This window comes from Panthera onca, chromosome A3, assembly GCF_046562875.1.
Source record: "Panthera onca isolate mPanOnc1 chromosome A3, mPanOnc1 haplotype 2, whole genome shotgun sequence".
NCBI lineage: Eukaryota > Metazoa > Chordata > Mammalia > Carnivora > Felidae > Panthera > Panthera onca.
This window is the reverse complement of record NC_138341.1, coordinates 54,200,121-54,215,617: the sequence shown is the minus strand read 5'-3', so window position 1 is coordinate 54,215,617 and position 15,497 is coordinate 54,200,121. Positions and strand designations below refer to the sequence as shown.

The window sequence follows — 15,497 nt, the reverse complement described above, 5'->3', positions numbered from 1 at the left end:
TTTTTGGAAGACCCAATTCACTCTACTCCAAGGAGTAGGAGAAACTGTGACAGATTGCAGGAGACTAAGGAGATAGATGAGTCAACGCAATGTGGGATCCTGGATTGGATCTGGGGACAGAAAAGGGACATTAATGGAAAAACTGGTGAAAGCTAAATAAACTCTGCTGGTTAATTAATAATATTATGGCAATGTTAGTTTCTTAAATTATTTAATGTCATCTTTTTAATATTGCCTAAACATCAATTTCATGCTTCTGATCATCATGTTCTCTGAAAGATGTTCAGAAAGATGCTCTGAAAGATCATCATGATCTCTGAAAGATGTTCATTTATATCAGAGGAAGCTAAGTGAAGGGTATATAGGAACTCTCTGTACTATCATCACACTCCTCTAAAAATCTAAAAGTATTTGGAAATAAAAATTTTTAAGTGATAATATTAGACTATTTTATTAAAAGATAAAGACTCAGATTTTGTTTAAAAATCCAGGTAGTGGGGCGCCTGGGTGGCTCAGTAGGTTAAGCATCCGACTTCAGCTCAGGTCACAATCTCGCGGTCTGTGAGTCCGAGCCCCGCGTCAGGCTCTGGGCTGACAGCTCAGAGCCTGGAGCCTGTTTCAGATTCTGTGTCTCCCTCTCTCTCTGACCCTCCCCCATTCATGCTCTGTCTCTCTCTGTCTCAAAAATAAATAAAAACGTAAAAAAAAAAATCCAGGTATTAGACAAGAAGAAACTAAAAGAAATACTGATACATGAAAAAAAATGGCAACAATATAAAAGTACATTTTAAATAATAAAGTTAGGGGGTTAATATTATTGTCAAAAAAGTACAATTTAGGGCAAAATCAGTAAATAAAATAACAGGAAGTCATTTATGATGCTAAAATATGCAATTCACATTGAAGACCTACCAATCGTAACATTTATTATACACCAAATTATGTAGATTCAAAGTATATAAAACAAACAAAAAACCCTGTTGGAAATGCTAATAGAAGTCAGCAAAACTACAAAAGAGGGGAGACCTTATCATACCTATCATTTTTGACAGATCAAATACCCAAAAAGAAAATACGAAAAACTTTAATATTTAGGTGTTTTCACCTGGACATGGAATCACCATGAAATGCAGACTCATATAAATATCTGCAACCAATAGTGGGAATAATATGAGCATTGGTGACATGATTATCCTCAAGTGGCAAACATTTCCTGATAGAATTCTAAACTAAGAAAGTACTGTCTTCCTTCAATTTACACCCCTTCCTGCAAGTTACAGTGCCAACTAAGTGATTACAAAGTATCTTTATGTTTAAAACAAGTAAGTATCCAGACTCAGAAAACCATAAACAATCACATTGGACAAGTCTTCTCGGCATGTGCTATTAAGAACAACTGAATGGGGGCGCCTGAGTGACTCAGTTGGTTAAGTGTCTGACTTTGGCTCAGGTCATGATCTCTCAGTTTGTGAGTTTCAGCCCTGCATTGGGCTCTGTGCTGACAAGCTCAGAGCCTGGAGCCTGCTTCAGATTCTGTGTCTCCCTCTCTCTCTCCCCGTCCCTTTCTTGTGCTCTGTCTCTCTCTCTCAAAAACAAACATTAAAAAAAATGTTTTTAATGAAAATTTTAAAAAAAGAAAAAAATGAACTAAACAGAGTTCGCAGAGCATCCCTCCAAATGACTTTAGTATGAGTTTCCCCCAATTTAATTTTGACAAATAAAATTCCCCTACAATTTTCTTTTCTTCTTTTTTTTTTTCCCCTTAACTTTCTTCATATGTGTTACCTGTGAGTAGTAAGGAGGAAGCTCCAAAACACAGCCTTAGCATGGTTGGGATATTTCAGTTGGGCACAAGGTTTTCTTTTTATGTCTTACTGCTTGAAGTTAACTGGGTCTTCTAATTAATAGGATTCTCTAGTTAGGGGATCATTGAAGCAATCGACATACTTGTTTTCTTATCATACTTTACCTGGTTGACCTGAGTGTCAAACTCCATCGCACTCTGTATGTCTTTTACTCTTGAGAACTCTGAAATAGCTGGCAGAACCATGCTTTGCCCCAAAGCACCTGCTCTCAGCTCCATCCTCCGCCATTCTGAAAATGGCAGCTTTTGCATTGGGATAGAGATCTGGCCAGAGGCAGCCTTGGTTCTAGAAATGTCCACACTCCACCAGATGTTTTCTTTACTAGGCTTTAGTGGTAGTGCTGAAGTTAGCTTGGGCACTGGGCTCTTCCCTGCCTGGAATGGCAGTTTTCATTACAACTCTGTGGTTGAAATGTCTTGCAAGCCATCTGAGTGAAATGGAAACTAGGTTTGTTACTGTAGTCAGATGTTCTTGGGCCAGCATGGACCCATTCCTGAATCATTTTTATATTAGAGATTTGACTACATCGAAATATGCTCCTCATTACACCGTCACTTCCAGCCTCCTGGATTTGGATATTTCTTTATGTCCCATAAGTGCACTGTTTAGGCAATGTTTTCTTTTCTTTGCTGGAATCATGAATTGGTGGGTACTTCTCTCAGTCTGATCCTTTATCATACTACAGGTAACAACATCCTTCCGTCTTTTCTACTGCTAAAACCAACACTAGAGTTTGGAGGAGGACTTGGGAAGGAGAGCCTTCATGGGGTTCCTGCAAGCATTTCTCGGATTAATGTCACAGCTAAGGAGACATTCAAGTATCAAATCCTCTAATGTAAATGTTATCATTTTCTTGAGGGGACTCTCAATGCTATGATTAGATTGAGGGGGTCTGGGTTCCTAATCCCTTCCAAGGACCCCAGTGGTCTGGAGGAGATTGATTGGCTTTCCCAATGTCCATAGAGATAGATAGATAAGGTTTAGAAGTAACTCCTCTGTCTCTGAAACTCAATTTTTTGGATTATTTGGTCAGTTCAAAGGGAATCTGGAAGAGACAGGAGCCAATATATAGGCTTTAAATGCCACCTTGGACCAAGAGCTGAAGAGGAACCTGAGCCAATGTCAGATCCCACCAAGGCCTTGCCAAGGGGCTTTGAGGATGGCAAATGGCCAATGGGCCCAGAACCTAGGACAACCTGTGGTGACTCTGGAGCTGAGAGATGGGAGGGACAATTGTTGGAGCTGCTGATGTCTCTGTCTACAGGTCTTACCTGGCTTCAGTGGACAGTGACCATATTAGCATTGGCCTGAACAGACTGAGGCCAGATAACAATAGAGGTAAGCCCCAAATGCATTTAAAAAAATGTTTTAATGTAAAATAAGATAATTAAAAATCATCCTTCTGGGTTCTTGATATCCATTAATACTTTTTTTCCAGAAATATACAGATTCACTCACCCACTGGCAGTTTGATGAAGGTTTTATTTCTCCATCCACGGTGTCGTTTGCCCTTCGTGGTGTTGGGTAGTTAAGGCAAGCATCATGATGCTTGAGTGGAAACTGAGCCCCCATGAGGTTAAAGGATCCATTCAGAACCAGGTAAAGGGATTTCTCTCACACACTTCATCACATAACATCATTCACTGAGAAAGCAAGCATGAGATGTGGAAAAGAGAACTTTAATCTGCATACATGTTAAAAGCCACATCTTAGATGAAAGCCAGCTCCTCTGTTTATTCTCATTGTGTAGAGTATCAATGTTAGAGCTATAAATTCCCAATCACACACACACAGAGTTATTCTTTATGAGACCAACGCCTTCCCAGGGCGTTCTGAGTCTTTTAGTTAACCACACAAGGCAGTCAAATCAACAATGCTGTCTTTCATGCTTGAGCTCTGTAGACGGGCCCTCCCTCCTCAGCTGTTCATCTCTTCAGTGGAAATTCCTCAGGAAACAACAAAACTCAGTGCAGCATCCCCCCAAAACCACACACACCCCAAGATAAAAGTGCTCAGCAATCTTTAAGAACTTTCTAGGGAAGCAATACAGAGAGGAGCCTTCCCACTCAGATCTCCTCCAGCTTCCCGCTACATGCCCTCCAGGGCTGGGTAGGAGCTTGGTCACACTACCTTAGCCCATTTCCCGGAGTATCAGTGTAGCAGACAGTATGGGCTGCTAGATTAAGCCTAGCTGGATTTAAAAACTGATCGGGGCCTCAGGGGGAAAAAAAGGAGCTAATAATGCCTACTCTATTACTCAACAATGACAAACAACCACAGAATCTGGGTAGCATTCAATAATAAGCATTTATTTTCACCCATCTATGGTCAGCTAGCTGGGAATTGGCTGACCTGGGCTGGGCTGGGCTGAACATCTCTGCTTCGAGTTATGAGTCCAGCTGGCTCTCCAGTCTGTTCCACCTGTCTGCTCCAGCTGGAAGAGGCACCACCTCCCTGGGAGGAATTCTCATGGTAAGGACAAAAGCACCAGAGAGCATAGCCAACCATACTCTCAGAAACAATGCAAGCATATTTCAAACCCCTGTTTGCATGACATCTCCTATCTTTCCATGGGCCAAAGTAAGCCATATGACCAAGCCAAAAGTCAAGGAAGTACAGGGACGTACAAGCCCTGTGCTTTTGTACAGGGAGATAATCCCCTTGTGCATTTCTCATGTGAGAAGCACTGAAAGGTTACATTGCAAAGAGCTTGGATCCAGGGCCCAGTGAAGAATTGGAGCTGAAAAAAATCAATCTGCCACACTATTTTTTAGGGCTGTTGAAAATGTCAAGTGTAATAATGTATGCAAAGATGTTGTTGCATCCTGAGCATTTAATGACCATTTGTTTCATTCCATTCCATACATATGCTGTTACTCTCTGACTGAAGTTTATTCAGGCTGCAGTAGATGCCTGAAATCTGGCCTCCATCAGTTCCTGACGTCACTATTTGGGCATGTTTTTCCTTGCCTCAAAAAGTAGAGCTTAATTCTCACTTTTCAGATCTAAGGTGACCTTAATGACTTCCCTTAACCAACAGAGAGAATCAGAAGTAATGCTCTGAGAATTCTGAAGGTCACATATAAGAAGACTTCCCACCTTTGCCTGAGTCCCTTGGAATGCTCACTCTTGAGCCACTTTCTCAGAGAACCCAGTCACCAAGAAGCCCATGCCACCTGTGGAGGACACATGTACACCTGAGCTCCCAGCCGGCAGCCGTCATCATTTGCTAGTCTTATGAAGGGGCCATTTGGACATCCAGCCCAGTTGATCCTTTCAATGGCTGCAGCCCAGCTGATACCTTGCTGTGACCACATAGGAGACCCCAAATTAGAGGTGCCCAGCTGAGCCCAAGTCAACCCACATTGCTGTGAGCAATGATAATCAATTTCCATTAAAGTCATTACATTTTGTAGCAGTAGGTGACCAGAACGCTGGCCAATGCTAATATCTCCACTGGCCACTGAAGTCAGGTAAGACCATGGTGGACAGAGAACCTGACACTTGATAATCTTCCCTTTCATCTCTGACGCACCACAGTTCACTCCTCGTTCTGGTCCTGCCTCCTTTTTACAGGACTGCCAACGTTTTAGCACTAGCTCAGCTCCTTCCCCAGCCATTTTACTTCAAAGATAGTGACAGTGTCCACAACATGCGAAGTAAACACGATTTGTTTGGCAGAACTCAGGGACAAGTGGACACACACAGGTTCAGTCCTCCCAGGAGCTGAAAGGGGATGGCTGTTGAGAGTTCTGTAAGCATGTACATTTCCCCGTCACTCCTCCTACAGGAAGACTCAGCCTCAGATGGACTGAACTGACCCTTAAGGCTTTTGACTCGTAGACAGTCTTTGCCTTTGACCCCAAACATACTTACTGCCATATTCAAGAGGCACTCTGAGAAGCTGATTCTCCAGAATTCTACATTGACCTTTCCTGTTTGATATGAGCTCTGAGAAACACAGGCTGACTTATGCGCAGCCATACTGGGCTCCACGGAGTGTGTGACAGCACCAACAAGGCCCTGGTGGATCTGGCTGCCTCTCAGACTCCATGAGGCCTCACCCGTCAGACCGGGGGCAGGGGCGGGGGTGTCCACAGGAACCCATTGACATTCTTGGAACCTGATGCAATTAGAACGCTTACCTTCAAGGGGTTCTTCCCTGTTTGCTTGCTCTGTAGATCTGCTCTGCAGAGATGATTTTGCAGTAAAGAAAGCAGCAACCCCATGTTTGAATTCAAGGATGTTTGGCCCTGAGATAAGCCAAAAGAAGAAGCTTCTTCATCCACTTACCTAAATGCAATACAGTCATTTAAATGATTGAAAACATTTAGGTAGACTGTACAATGACGAGACAAAACCAATGTCCTGGCAGTAGAATAAAGAAATGTTAAAGTAAACACTCTGTTATGCCAAAGCACTGTGCTATAAATGGAATCCAGAAAGCAAGTTCCCAGGAACTCAAGTAGTGGATGAAAATTGCACAAAAAAGATTATCAGGTTTAAACTTAATCTTTCAAAACGTCTTCTGTTCCTCATCTTCCCTCTTACAGATTTGTCTGCATCCTGCATACCATCTCAAAGGGTCACACGGTGGAAAGAGCATAGATGAAAAAGCACAGGCCTGCATCCCAGCTCTATTGCCTATGGGCTGCATAGATGTTTAGAGAAAGTTATTTGACCTCTCTGAGCGTCAGGTTTTCACTCATGAAATGAGGATCGTAATGTCGAAGTCATAGTTGTTATGAGTGTGACATGAAATACAACATCAGTGACCTCCTAGTAGAATTCCTGACATATACCAGTTCATTTCCTTGGCCCATGCTAACCTCTCCTTCTGTGCTCTGAAGGTCACCTTCCTCTTCATGCCAGCACTGCCTCTCTCCCCATCTCTCTCCCTGGTACTCTTTTTTCTCCTCCTTCTTCTACCTCTCTCTCTCCCTTCCTCTCTCCCTCTCCCTTCCTCTTTCCCTCCCCCTCCCTCTCTCTCCCTCTTTCTCTCTCCTTTCCTCTCTTCCTCTTTTCCTCTCTCTCCTCCCTTCCCTCTTTTCCTCTCTCTTCCTCTCCCTCTCTCCCCCACCCTCCCTTTCCCTCCTTCCCTCTCTTCCTCTCTTCCTCATTCTCCCGCCTCCCTCTCTCCTTCCCTTCATTTTTCTCCCTCCTACCCTCTCCCTCCCTCTTTTTCCCTTCTTTCCTCCCCTTCCCTCTCTCTCCCTCTTTCTCTCTCCCTCCCTCTCCCTCTCTCTCTCCCTCTAACCCTCAGCTTATACATTCCCTTCCTTCCTTCTCCAGTCCTGAATAGCAACTAAAGCAATCTCCAACTTAACAAAAAATCACATAAATGAGCAAACACAAAATCTCCTTCAACCTTGCAGGAGCGTTTCTTTCCCCCTCCACCTCCGTTACCCCAGCCGTTACCCCTTTACAGCTACAGTTAATCTGTGACTAACTACATCCACGGTCTCTCCTTCAATTTACTCTTTTTGTTTCCCAAACTATTTGATTTGTAAAACTTACTTTTGTGCTCTTATCTACATGAATATTTTTCCTACTTGCCATCATAACCTACATATATTCTAAATGTTTCATGTAATAATGCACCATGAACACTTCCTCATGTTTTAGTCTTCATGTGTTTTATTTTTAATAGCTGAGTAATATACCATTTTGTTAATGATCCAAAACTTTTTATTTATTTTTATCATATTATTTTTTTTTATTTGAGAGAGGGAGAGAGAATCTCAAGCAGGCTCCACGATCAGTGAGAAGCCAAACATAGGGTTCAATCCCACTACCCTGGGATCATGACCTGAGCCAAAATCAAGAATTGGATGCCCAACCAACTGAGCCACCCAGGTGCCCCATGATCCAAAACTTTTTAACTTTTGAAATCATTCTCCTAATGTTAGGAATTACTTTATATTTTAATTATAATTGGGTGTGGTTTTGTGTGTGTTTACTTATTTATTTACATATATTTACATACATAAAAACAGTAACTTATAAATATTAAAGGCAACACTAAAAATCATGTATAGAGTCATATATACTATGTATACCTATGATATATATATAGATAGATTGTTTTTATGTTGCTTTTTAAGGTTGTATGTTTCCTTTAACATATACATATGATATATATGTGTGTATGTGTATAGATATGGTTTTTATTGCTTTAATGTTTATAAATTACTCTGTGCTCCATTTTTCAACTTTTCCATTTTTTAAACCATATTTTATAAATATCTCTGTGTATTGATATCTGATCCATAGGATTGTTACTTTTAAAGACAACATGGCATTCCATTGTGCTAATAACTATATAGAATGAAGCAAACTTAGCAGAATCTTTAGCAAAATCTGAAATATCCCATTTTAAAAAATATTTTAAGTTTTTACTCAAAATAATAAAAGCACATAGTTTAAAAACCAAACTGTCTAAAAGTACTATAACAGTGTTGCTGTTTTTTGTCCCATGAACTCCATGGCTCCCAGGCCCCATCCCCTTTCCACAATTTAGCTAATTCTGGCATTTACACATTGCCATGTTTCCAAATGATATGTACACACTGATCTATTTTGATTCATAAATCTCAAACATTCTCCACTGACTTTCTATTTTAGAGGTAAGATTTAGCTCACCTGTGTCAATCACATCAAGGTAACTATGGGTTTCTTTTTCCTCTGTGGCAGTGTACTTTTAGATCTTTGTTCTCCTATATGGATTGGCACCATCAGCATCCTGGGATGTCCCTTTGCTGTCATTCTAAGAATTCTTTGCCTTTGTCTTCACTTGATCTTAGCCAAAAGGCCGAGAAGCGATCTTTGCCTTTGTCTTGAGTTGGTACATTAGTCAGTGTTCTCCAGAGAAGTAAAACCAACAAAATATATATAGAGAGAGAATCTATTTTGGTGAGATTTCTTTTAAGGAATTGTCTCATGCAATTGTGGGGGCTAGAAAATCTGAAATACGCAGAGTAGGCCAGCAGGCTGGAGTCCCAGGATAGTGTAGAGGCAGAATTTCTTCTTTTTCAGGGAACTTCAATCTTGTCTCTCAAGATCTTTAAATGATTGGATAAGACCTATCCACAATATGAAATGTAATCTGCTTTATTCAAAGTCTATTGGTTTAAATGTTAATTACAACTAAAAAATACCTTCACAGCAACATCTAGATTGATGTTTGACCAAACAACTGGGCACCATAGCTTGGCCAAGTTGACAGATAGAATTATCCGTCACAGTTGGGCTCTGTGTTTCCTTGGTATTACATCTTCCCTCTTTGGTTTACTCCTTTACGTTGTTGGAGCTCCTCCAGTACCATCTTGAGAAAGTATATAAATATGTGGCAGGAAAATTTCTTGATATCTTCTGTGTTTGAACATGTCTTATTCTATACTGATATTTTATTGATAGTTGGCTGTATGTAGAATTCTGGGCTGTAAATCATTTTCTTCAGAAGTTCAAAGGCTCGATTAACTAATGGATTCAGATGTTACTGTTGAGGAGTCCAAGGCTGTTCTGATTCCTATTCCTCTGTGTGTGACCTCATTTTTCCCTTGAGAGTCCTATGAAACTTTGTATCTGTCCTAAATTTCCATAAATTTAATAATGAGCTTGAAGTAGATCTATTTTTAGCCCTCGTTCCAGAGACTCAGAGGGTCCTTTCCAAACTCCAAACTCATGTCCTTCATCCAAGAAATTTTCTTTGTGATGATTTCTTCTTTTCTCGCATTTTATAATTCTGTTATTCAGATGCTGGAACTCCTGCCCTTGTCTGTTACTTACTTAGCTTATGTTCTCTTGTCATCGTCATCTCGTTGCTTTTTGTTTGTTTGTTCATTGTTTTTTGGTTTACAGTTTTGGGGGTTTTATTTGTTTTTATTTTTTTATTGTATTTGTTTGTTTTGCTCTGTCTTCAAGACTATTTTCCATTTTTTCTGTTGATTTTTTTCTTCGATTTTACAATTGTGCTTTAATTAGTAAGAGTTTTCTCTCTCTCTCTCTCTCTCTCTCTCTCTCTCTCTCTCTGAATGCTCCTTTTTTCCTGGCATCATTTCTACCTAGCTCTTTTCATGAAGGTCACCAAAGAACTCCTCGTTGTTAAATATTTTTTAAAGTTTATTTATTTTTGAGAAAGAGAAAGCACAAGTGGGAGACAGGAAGAGACAGAGGGAGAGAGAGAATCCCAAGCATGCTCTGTGCTGTCAACGCAGAGCCTGATGTGGGGCTCGATCCCACGAACTGTGAGATCATGACCTGAAATCCCAAGTTGGATGCTTAACCAACTGAGCCACCAGGTGCCCCTCCTGGCTGTTAAATCTAATGAATAGTTTTCAGTTTTTATATTCTCATACTCTCTACCCCAACTGAGACTCATGACTATTCCCTTCTAGAAATGTCTTATTTCCCTTCTTGTTTCCTCTCTGTGGAGCTCTGTAAGACTGCTAGTATATTCCCCTGGGCTCTATCCTTGACTCTCATTTCTTATCATTGTCTTCACTAGCCCAGGGTAATATGCAAGCTTCCACTTACTTATACACTCATGGCTTCAGCCTAAGCATCGTCCCTGTGTGTAAGAATCACATATATAAGTGTCTTTCGGATTCTAATTTTCCAATTAAATATGAATGACTATCAATTAAGAGTGAAGGAGGGAATATTGAAAACTTTGAGAGTTTGAGAAAACTTTCTCAGAGAGGAAGGAAGTAACCCAACTAAAGATACATAGTAGGACCATCAGTATATAACTGAACTATCGCAGTGATGAAGACTAAAAAATATAGCTATTGCTGCTTGCATTTTATGTTAGGAGAACCTGGTTTAGGGGAAACTATCAAAATGTGGAAAAAGTATTCCAAAAACGCTACTATATATGCATAGAGTTTGCCAGATTTGGATGTTTTTCTTCCTCTTTTTTTCCCCCTCTTTCCCACAGTCTTGGAATTGACCACGTGATTAAGAACAGCATTTTAAGCTGATCTTATTACTAAATTTGTGATGAACTCCCTCCATACTTCAAGTTTATAGTTTCTGTTTTTGAGACACCAAATCATAAACTTTTCTTTTCTACCACTTGATTTCCGCCTGCCTCTGGGCAAATCTGATTTGTAGAGGACAGTATTCTGGGAATGGGTTTTATTTCTTCCTTGTTAGCTCTTAGATTTGTAACAATGACATTGGATTTTTCCTCCATTTCAACTCAAGATAATTCTTCTGTGCTTTAGGGGCTTTTAGTCATTTTATGTGTTTATTGACTGACTTTGCTATGTTCTTTAGCTTAAACTCACACTTTAAGTGCCTAAATTTATGACCATGATTAAGACTTCACAGTAGATCAGTCCTCAAACCTTGATGACAAATATGATTGAAAAGAAAACAAACCTGGGTAGTAGCACCATCCATGTCTTGAGCTCTACCTATTTTGAAAGGAGACGTTTCTAGCTTCGGGGATCAGTCCTATCCTAGCAGGTGTAGAGGCCCTCTCACAATGAACGACACAGGACTTCCCCACTGTTACTTTGGCCACAGTAAGGGCAAATGCTTTCATATTTGAGGTTCCAGGATGAGCCTGCTTCTTAGACATCTACCTTGGACACACATTTAATCGAGCCTGAAAACCTATGCCAGAAAACTAACCTAGGTCTGACTACCTGCCAAGCAGTTCCCTAAGGAGTCAATGCTCAGAGGCAAACTCATGAGGTGAATGCATACCTTGTTACTAGTTACAGCTGTACCCCCAAGCCCTTCTGTACCCTGGTGAGCTGTGATGGATTATGAATAGGGACAAGTATCCTGGGGATTCCTTAAGTAGCCCAGGCCTTGCTCTCTTTGCCATGGGCTCTTCCTGATCACTTTTGGATCTACTTAAGGAAGGAGTATCTCATTACCAGTAGGAAAAAACATTTGTCATGTCTTAACTCATTCACATCCTGAGACAATCCAAAGAGTTATGGTTCAACAGTGCATCTCTGAAGATTCCATTATGTCAGACCTAGTTATCCTTGGAATTGGCATGGTAGGGCAGAAGGGACATGTTGAGTTTCCTCTAGAAGAGAGATTAAACACACTGTTGTACCAATACCTTCTTATGCATTTGTATATCCCAAGTAAATTATGCAAAGTCCAAGTTTTATTTATCGTTGTATCTTCATGTAGGCATAGGGCCTGCCCTAGAATAGGTATCCAAAAACAATTTTTTTAATGAATGAATGAGTTAATAAAGAGATGGAATAAAGATTCTTTTCTATGGATTGTTAGATCTCAAAAAAAAAACCAGCATCAGAAAAAGTGTCAATTATTATAACATTAGATCTCAAAAACCAGCATCAAAAAAAAAGCACCACTGATTATAACCATTTTCTCAGACATTTCTTTAGAGTTTAGCTATGTAGCATTCTTGGCTAGCAGAAACAGCATTGCTGCCAATAGATTTTTGATAGTTCCAAAGTATTTTTTCTGTTTGTTTTCTGCATGTATCCTAGGAAATCTTCAATTCCCAATAGTTCCTAGATGAGCCCAAATCTTCACCTTTGCATTTCTCAGAGTTGATAATATGAATGTCCATGGTACAGAAACAGCTTTGTTTCATGGGTGGTAGGAAACTCAAACACCCTGAAAGTGTTTCTTCTAAATTATTCTTCCCAACTCTAGAAGAAATTCACATGCTATTTCCCAGAATCTCACAATAACAATAAAAGCCAACATTTATTGTGTGTTTCCTGAGGGCCACACATGACATGCATGATCTCACTGAAACCACGTAACAACCCAATAAGGTAGGTAGTATTTTTAACCTCATTTTGCAGATGGGAAGCTATGTTATGGACAAGTCATGTAACTTGTTAGTAATGTCACCCTGTTAGTAATTTGCCCCAAATAGGCTGGTGTGCAATTACGATGTTAATTAGTATGCTTTCCTGACCAGTACACAATTTATGGGAATTACCATTAATTCTACAATAAATCTAATCAGAGCTGTGTGTGTGAGGCAAGAGGGAAAAGAAATTGGTCACTTTAAGATTGTGTGTGTCCCTGAAACCCCCATATCTATTTCTGATATTGTACAGATACATGAATCTTGAAAAAGCTTCCATTGGTTATTACAGAGTGAGTAAACTTCTTTGTCTCCATCTTCCCCGTACCCCTTCCAAATATTCTTATCCATACACATATTCACACATGGTGAGAACCACTGGATTCTCTGGCTTGGGCCTTGGACACATTAGCAAAAGTGTCAAAGGAGTTATGGGCTTGACAGGCTGAGGTAGATTTCTTCTGATATCTTCCACAGTAAAGTGGTCTGAAGTCTCTGAATAAGACTTTGGTCTTAAATATGCTTAAATATGCCAGGGTTGAGCAGAACTAGGCCAAAAAAAAAAAAAAGGCTTATATTGGTCTTGTGTTTAGGTTTTTGCTAGCCTTGAGTTGTCTGATATAGTCTTTCATTGCTCATTTGTAAACTCTGGGCTTGTCAAGACCCTAGACTATACTGGTCCATTTTATCCCTCCTCTGGGTTCTAGGTTGGATTGGCCTTGTCTCTGATCTAGATGAAATGAACATTTTATTCAGCGAGGTTTTGAGTCCTTATGAGGATCTGCAATGGATTTTTAGGATATGTTGGCATGAGTTATGGATTATTCTCTTGGTTGAGACCTTGTAGGAATGTACCTTCCTACAAGCAAGCTGTGTTTGCTGTGTTAAGCTTTGAACTTTGGCCAGACTCTAGCTAGATTGGGCTAAGAGTGAGTTGGTGATTAAACTTCATGCTGGGCTTAGATGTGACTTAGGATGGATTGTGATGGTCTATAGGTTTAAGTGAGCTGTGTTGTAAACCAGATTAAACAGGATCTGTCTCTGGGCTGACATTGAATAATATATGAAATTAGCTCATTTTTTTTTTTACTCTGAATTGATCAGAGTTGGGTTGAGGCTGTGTTTAATAAGTTCTACTTATGCATTTGGGTGGCTGTTAACAGGATTTCAGGATGTGTATGGAACTGCACTAAATTGAATCATGGGAGGTACTGGATTAAATTGATTTTCAAGTTAGACTGGGCTGGGCTTTGGGTAGGGTTATTAATGGAATACTGGATTCAATGAGGCTTTGTTTCTGAGCTGAGGTTGTGAATAACCTGGCCTATGCGATGCCATCAAGGTATTTGCTCTAGGTTACGATTTTGCCCTTGGGCTTAGAGTCATTACTAGCACCTTTGCTTTTCCTTTGACCAAAAGGAATTATTTAGCTAATTTAGATTCTTTAGAAACTTTGTTGTTCTGAATGATAAATCCCTTCTAGGAAGGCTGCCTTGGCTTTTTGCAAACAGAAGTCCTATGGAGGACAAGCATGAAGGAAATATCATGACAATGAAAGACTATTTTTACTAACTGATGTTTTGCCTTAGGAAGTTTTGGGGTGCCACCAAAACCCAAAGACCAGTGGGACCTGCAAGAACTTGGCAAACATTGGACCTACTTGGTTGACCCAAAATATGGTACAGGGTGTCACATATGTACATATTCTGTTCTTATTGTGGACAAATATTTCTAAGGAAAAAATTCCCAACTTTTCTTGGGTAGTGTGTGTTATCTGGAGCATTTTCCAGAACTTGTGTCAAGAACACAGACAAACGATTTAGTGTCCCTGAGACTCTTGAAGGTTTTTTTTTAATTTTTTTTTAATGTTTATTTATTTTTTAGAGAGAGAGACACACACACACAGAGCATGAGCAGGGGAGGGGCAGAGAGAGAGGAGACACAGAATCCGAAGCAGGCTCCAGGCTGTCAGCACAGAGCCTGACGCAGGGCTCGAACCCACGAGCTATGAGATCATAACCTGAGCTGAAGTCGGACACCCAACCGACTGAGCCACCCAGGCGCCCCGAGACTCTTGAAGGTTAAACGGCAATGTTATCAAAACAACAAAATTTGCTTTTTGACAGCTTGGCAAAAGGGGCTCAGTCACATATTGGAGGTGGGGGGCAAGTATGGGACAGCAAGTTGCTGGAGGCCTGTAAACAGGCAGGTCATTCTTAATTTCTACCTCAAAGAAGGGAACCTGGAATAGTCAATTACAACAGTAGTGCACGACCAAACCCTTAAGATGATCAGTCTTGTAAGGCAAAAACTCTCCAATCTTTTGGAAGGCAGGGAACTTGAAATTCCTGGTATCCTTAAGTATCCTGGGATCCTTCCTTATAGCATTTAAACATTCAAACATTCACAAGTTACCACCTTATCCCACTCTATACTTGAAAGAGAAGTTCCCCTTCCTAATAACCCAGTGCAGTCCAACATCCAAGAGCACTACATCATTGGAATCTCCTTGGTGACACAATGACACGTTTCACATCATTGGGTTTTTCTTGGGGCTTATGCCCTTGACTTACACAACATGAGACACTCTTGACTGCTTCTTCCTCCAGGAAACTTTCCCTTGCCTTAGTTTCCAGGTTACCATTCAAATGTTTTCATGTACATGATTAGTTTGCCCTTGCACTTCTCCAACTCCAGAAACTTTTCTCCATAGCCTCAACATCACAGTCTATATCATTCTTCCACTGACTTGACTTTGAGGGGCAGAGGAGTTACTTCTAAACCTTATTTACTACTTCAGATTCCATGTCTCCCCC

General features: G+C 40.4%; 1 protein-coding gene across 2 annotated transcripts in view; it reads right to left on the bottom strand.

Annotated features, from left to right (window-relative positions):
• GKN2 (gastrokine 2) overlaps positions 1-15,497 on the bottom strand; it is a 64,582-nt gene that overhangs the window by 41,583 nt on the left and 7,502 nt on the right. Inside the window, exon 2 of one of the 2 annotated variants that reach the window (XM_060659443.2) lies at positions 6,011-6,118. The exons of the other annotated variant lie outside the window; for it this stretch is intronic. Within the exon in view, the coding sequence (XP_060515426.1) occupies positions 6,011-6,118 (108 nt within the window). The remainder of the gene's footprint in view (positions 1-6,010; positions 6,119-15,497) is intronic. 2 annotated transcript variants of the gene reach the window in all.